This window comes from Brassica napus, chromosome C9 (assembly GCF_020379485.1).
Source record: "Brassica napus cultivar Da-Ae chromosome C9, Da-Ae, whole genome shotgun sequence".
NCBI classification, from domain to species: Eukaryota; Viridiplantae; Streptophyta; class Magnoliopsida; order Brassicales; family Brassicaceae; genus Brassica; species Brassica napus.
Window position 1 is genome coordinate 40494641 of NC_063452.1, and position 6830 is coordinate 40501470.

Sequence of the window (6830 nt, forward strand, 5' to 3'; positions counted from 1 at the left end):
ATTATAATATTTTCTGTATGGACTGACTGCACTAAGTAAATACTTAATCTTTCATATTACTTACAGCTGTTGTATATTACAATCCATAAACAACTTAGGAACAAAGCTTGTTCTATGAGAGTTTCTTTCTCATATTTCTATGGTACGTTGATACCTTTATCCAGTGATCCATTTGCTGCTTACTACACCATTATTTCTTTAGTAAATATCCAGACAAAATCAAACTTGATTTTCTGTAGTAGCATCCACCATATAGGAGCATATCTCTTTATAAATTGTTCATTGGTCCTTGTGAGTATCCTTGTGTAATCAAGCTATACTTGAACGTTATTTAGAAGGAACATGGACACACTATACCATGTGGTCATGTCCTTTAATCTCACGGAATTTCATATCTCACAGGATCCATTCACTGGTTTCTTTCTTAGATGGCTTTTCTGTATGTACATGGTTACTACGCCCATCTGTCTTATAATTACTTTGAATTCTTTGAACACCCCGCGTCCCTATATAGGTTTTATGAGTACTCTACGTGGGTTCATGATCCTCAGGTTATATCCGTCAAATCCCAAGTACTACAATCTTTTATGAGCTCTTATGTATGTAAATACATCTTTGGTGTTAACACTCTTTATCTTTAGTTTCATACTGTTCCAGACATGATCTAATTAGATTTTGAGATCTTATTATTCAAGACCTTTATACCTTGCAGTTTGGCGTCCCAAACTACATGGTCTGGTACCTTAGATGTGTGGTTGTGCAACCTTATTTCTCTGTCTGAACTGGTTTCTCTTATGAATTCGGATTTGTACGATTCTGAGCACCTTTCATTACTTTCTGAGGTTCCTTATTATTTGGAACTTATTTGTCTATCTCTAATAGACATTGTAGCAACTTGATTGTGTCTCTTAGACATCTAATTCGTGGTGCTTAAGCTGGTATGACATAGTCATTTTTTCTTTTCGGGTCAGTGTGTCTGGCATATATTTCTGCTAGCTTTTATATTTTTTTATCATATTCTTTTAGAACGTCTAGATCATAATCTTTGGTCTGGGGATCTTGCCAAGACAACTATGGTTGATACCATTATATTTTCTTTTACTTTTTACTCTTTATCAGCCTGATAACTTTCTCCTTTCAAAGTTGGATAATCAGATTACTATCTTTTGTAATCTGTGTTCTTGGCCACTTGATTAAATCATCCATGTTTGGCACAAGATACATTATAGTTTCGTGGAGGAAGTCTTATTTATCTAATATATATTCTCAATCCTCATCTGAGGTTCCATCTTAAATGGCACACATATATGTGGTGGAATATTCGTATTTTCTTAAGATGGTTTGTGTATATGTCTGGTTTATGACCCTTAATCATTCAGAGGTGGGAATGTCTATGCTTACATGTATGGCCTGATGTAAATCAATATTTATATACATAATGTCCTTAAGCTTTAGGCTGGACGTGGGTGATGTACCATTAGTGAGGGCTTTAAAGCTTTCCAGCCGTGTATATTATGGTTGTAAACCATGGAATCCGAATTTATGATATGATCATGGACTGTGGGTTTTAGTCCTCTCTCCCCCTCATGAACATACTCATAATTTCGTAGTGCTTAGGACAGTGGAGCCTTAATTATTTTAGTGATTTTCCCTTTTGTGTACTTATAACACATTGTGAGATTTTATGGGATCACTTTTGTGCCTTAATTAATTTTTCATCATGTTTTGGATCAAGATGGCTAATCTGGTCATGCCATAAGTGTTTATTTCGTGGTGAACCATACTGGTTACCATGGCTTTATGCCTCTTTCATACTGATCCTTAGCATAGAATAAATCAGTAGAAAATATGGGTATAGGCATTCATAATGCTTTTAGGCGATTTTTCAAAAATCTGAAAGGAATCGTATTTTCTTTGCTCACTGGTTCAATGTAGAATGTTATAAATCTTTATAACTCAATGGGTCTGAATAATGTCGTGTCTTTTGCCATTGTCAGTACCAATTAATTGATTTCAAGTGATTGTAGGAAGGTAAAGTTGAACCTATACAATCAAGATGAAGTTAAATCTATGCGAGAAATCAATCTATCAGTGAACTGACTCATTAGTCTACACCCAACAATTGATTTTATGTGATTGCAGGAAGGTAAAGTTAAACCTATACAATCAAGGTAAAGTTAAACCATGCATGAAATCAACTATCAGTGGACTGATTATCCTTTTATTAAGGTTTTATTTGTTATTTAATCAAGAATCATCAAGCAAGACCAAGCAAGATAATATATAAAAACAAAATCGTTTTTATTATTTCAATAACATAAATGAATAACAAATAAATCAAATCAGATATGAAAACATAAAATCAGAATGTCGGAAAATTATTCAATGTATAATCCGACCTCATGGTCCATGAGTGTCCACTCGGAATCCTCCTCAGATCTCTTCTTATCAAATGTGGCTTTATTAGCTTCAGGGATTTTCATCTCACTGTCTAGTACTTCATAATATATCTCCATGATGTCATTAAACCGTCTGATGTTATCCATCCTTTTCTGCTTCTTTTGCTCAATGTCTAATAAATATGAGAACAGGTCATAATAGGTGGTGAAACCTTTGGCCTGATGTGATAACAACACTTCCTCTGAATGGAATGTGTCACGAGTTTTGTTTAACAAATCCTCGTTTGTTACCAATTCACCACATAGTCTAAGACTATAGGTGATTCTCATAAGATCAGAGTGATAATTGTCCACGGATTCATAATCCTGGAACCTTAGAGCTTCCCATTTTTTTTTGGATTCGTGCAACAATGGCTCACAGAATCTAGAATTCAAAAATGACCAGAGATTATGAGGATCATTAACATATCCAAACTCGTCTCTTAGGTCCTCACAGAGATGGTGTCGCATAATCATTATGGCTCTGTGTCTTTCACACGCAAGGGTGTCATTGCCATACTTGATGCACTTCCCAAGTCCTCTAGACTTCAAGACGGCTGAAGTGTTTATAGCCCAATCAAGATAATTATCTCCAGAGAGATCAAGGGCTTTGTAATCTGAGGGTATGAAACTCGACATCTGAAATCATTATTCAAAACAGGTCTTAATCAAGTAATCTTTTTGAAATTTTTCATGCTTCATATCAATGCCACACACGGACCAAATTTTTTTTTTTTTTTAAATGATGCATTTTCTTAAAACCATACGGTTTAAGGTGTGGATCAATGTATTTTTCAGATTTAAGGTCCTCTTATTTCAAACACAAGGTTTCAAGGCCTTTAGGGATTCTATCTTAGATGATCAGGAAAATTTTCCATATTTTTTTCATCCCATTGGGTCGGATCATTTAGTATAATGATTTTTTTTTTCAGTTCAGATCAGATTGCTTGAAAACTATGAATGATCTATATCCCTAACAGTCGAGATCATGTTCAGTATGCAATATTAGTATGCAAACAATATGCAATCAAGCAAACCAATTCAATCATGAAATCAGGTTAGGGTTTTCGAAAAATATACCATATATTTATTATTATTTTTTCGAAAAATAATCAAATCAGAAATTATTGTGGTTTAAAAAAAATAAATCAGGAAGATTTGATTTATTCAAGCAATTTATTATATACTTTTCGATTTAAAAATAAATATATTTTCTCAGATATATCTCTGATATTTCGATTTTAAATATTAAAAAATATTTTTTTCAATCCTAATCAAGTTCTAGTCGTTATCAATCATCAGGAAAACAAATTTCTCAGACAAGAACAGGAGGTAAAACCTCGGATTAATTTATGAAAACATGATCAGATTTTCAAAAAAAAAAATTATGTAACATGCAGTCCTTAACAGTTCTAGTTGATTCAGATCAGATAAGAACATTAAACAGGACAATAATGATAAGTTTAAGCAAGTAACAGTCGGTTTCTTTCAACATATAGCAGTCAGATTTTTTTTAAAAAAATTGTTTAACTTTGAATCCTAAACAGTTCTAATGTGAAACTATCATCAGGAAAAGTTTTAAACAATTTTAAAATCAGTTTCAGATTAAGAACATGTTCAAAACAAGTTCAGGTTCGAGATTTTAAAGAGTTTATGGTTTCTCGTTTTATTTTATTTGCAGAGACATGTTGCTAAATATAGCTACATGGCTGCGGATGGGGGTATTTAATACTTTATGGGTTTTAGATGAGTTTTCGATGATACCTGAAAACTTTTGATGGGTTGATCGGTCTATCAGTTAGAGATCTTCCTGGTTAGCTGATGGATTGCTCGGAATTATTGTTTTTGTTGCTGCTTGCTGGAATAGGAGACTGGTATATGGTTGAGAGAGATTTTGGTTTCTGGAACAAATTTTCCGCCTGTATAGTAGCTGAGCATGGGGGCGCGTCCAAACTTCGATTGATGCGTGGTTAGCGGCGTTGGCTTCGTCTCGTCAAGAGCTTTAATTTGGTATCTGGCTCGTCGTCTGGATCCACCAGAGTTGAGGGATAGAGCTGTTTGAAGTTTGTCAGGAATTAGGGTTTTTACTGCTCGGATTTATTTCTGGTTTTTAGGGTTAGGGTTTATGAGAGCAACGTCGTGCTGATAACGTGTTGTAAATGAAGTGTTGGGGAAATACTTCTGTTATCATTACTGTTGACCAGAAGGTCCATATATATACAAGATATTAGACCGTCATAAGGTCATGTTTATCCTAACAAGATAAGGATAAGGATAAACACTATGTTACAGATATACATGGAATATATACTAGATAAACACATAGTCTGTAGTTGTCATTATCATGTCCCGGATTGGGCCTGCAGTACGGGCTGGTCCATGGTCGATCATCATTTGGTTTATAACAGGATAGATTTTTTTTTTTGACCTTGTTGAATTCTTTCTTCTTTTAAACATCACTAGGAAACAACCCCGCACATTATATATTCACGCGCGAAGAATAAACGTAAATTGTTTAATTTAAATGTTGGACTTATAAAATTGTGTTAATTTTTTAGTTATTTAATATAAAATGTTTTAACATAGTTTTAGTAGATTAATAACTTGTGAAATTGAAAAATTATACAATAAATGAGTGGTAAATATATAATGCGTATAAAAACAGGAAAATGTTATTATATTTGTTTGAAAATTAGACAGTATAATAGGCCTAAATAGTGTTCCTAATCTCTTTTTTTTTTTCCTTTACAAGAAATAATGACTTTACTTTCTTATGCCTGGACCAAACTTGCATTTATAATAGGCTGCTAAATACAAATGATGTATTTATTAAAAAACTTTTTTTGTATTTTATTTACTTTGTTTTTTATATTAGAAACAAAAGAAAGAGTATAACAATTGTTAGTCAAAATGTATTGTACCTCTTCAATATTAATTGGTTTCTTGTGATTCATGTGACTGTTAATCTTGCTGAAGTTGAGTTATAAACTTATAATTAAAAGATGTGACTTTAACATTGAATTTGAAAACTTTTCCAATTATTTGTTCTGATAAGAAAGAGATAATTGTGTTATCACATGAATCATTATATGATTGCTCCTGCATTTTTGTTAATTTTAAACATTAGTATTTATTTATACATTATAGTGTAATAATATTTACAAGTATTACCCTTACGTAATTTAATCAAGTCTGTTGAATATTTACCCCTGTTCTAAAACTCGGCCGCCTAGCCGCCTAGGCGGCCGCCTAGGCGTTACGCGTCACTTTTCCGCCCCGATTTATGCCAAATCGGTTTAAAAAATCGGATATCCGATTTTTTTCCGCCTAGACCGCCTAAATGACCGCCTAGCCACCTAGGCGGCCGCCTAATCTATTTTTTTATTTATTTTTTATTTATTTTTTATTTATTTTTTATTTTTTTTATTTTTAATAATATTTTTATTTATTTATTTGATCTAAAATTTTATAAATATCATTTATATTCTTAATTTTGATGAAAATTACACTATATTAAGTTTATATATTCTATTTGTGTGTTTTATACAATCTTAAACATGAAAATGTATTAATGTTATACACAATTAAAGATTAACATGTTTTATAACATAGTAAACCATCTAAAAATTCTGCCCCGCATAATTTCCGATTATTCTCCGATTTTCTCTTTAGGCGCTAGGCCCAACCCGACCGCCCGACTAGCACCTAGCGCGTTCCCGAACAGGGATATTTACCCATAATCCTTGTCATTTCTTTATTGAATGTGGTTAATAATGCAATATTTGAATTATCTTCGATAATAGTCTCTGTTTTATAGCTATTATAAATTACCATTTTATTATTAATCTGTTTATTATCTAAGTTTAAAAAATCTTTAGGACTCTTAATTACCTTAAGATACCAACAATATCCATGTTTGTGCATTTTTGCAAATAAACTTTCCACCCACTTTGTGAAATATTTTTGCACAACGATGACAAGATATGTAATTTCATCCATTTATTGAACTAATTTCCTTATTTGTTTTTCAATGGTAAACTCTTTCTCCTGACAATAAATGGAGTACATCATACTTTTTAATAATTATGAATATTTTTATGTTTTTAAAACTCATATGTGAGTTTTATTAGAATAAATAATTGAGATACCTTGTTGACAAAAAAAAAATTTGAGATACCTGAAACAAATATCCAGAAATGAAATTCATTATTTATGTTATTTTGACAATGTTGTTAAGTGTGTTGATTACATTGTTTTCCAACTTCACTTGTGTTGTAGGTGTTTTGGGTAGACCACAAATTAATTAATTGGTTATATATATACAATCATATCTAGCCAATTAATTAATATGTTTGAATTCAATTTATATTCATTGTTTACTTTGAAGGATTG

General features: G+C 32.0%; 1 protein-coding gene across 1 annotated transcript; it reads right to left on the reverse strand.

Moving 5' to 3' along the window:
* Positions 1-2378: 2378 nt before the first annotated feature.
* Positions 2379-3077, reverse strand: LOC125592659. Its single transcript, XM_048767990.1, has one exon. The coding sequence runs from the start codon at positions 3075-3077 to the stop codon at positions 2379-2381; it is 699 nt and encodes a 232-aa protein (XP_048623947.1).
* Between the last annotated feature and the right edge of the window lie 3753 nt (positions 3078-6830).

What these genes read in the sequence shown, in the direction of transcription:
- LOC125592659 (XM_048767990.1), bottom strand. Translation starts at nt 3,077, where the DNA reads ATGTCGAGTTTCATACCCTCAGATTACAAAGCCCTTGATCTCTCTGGA.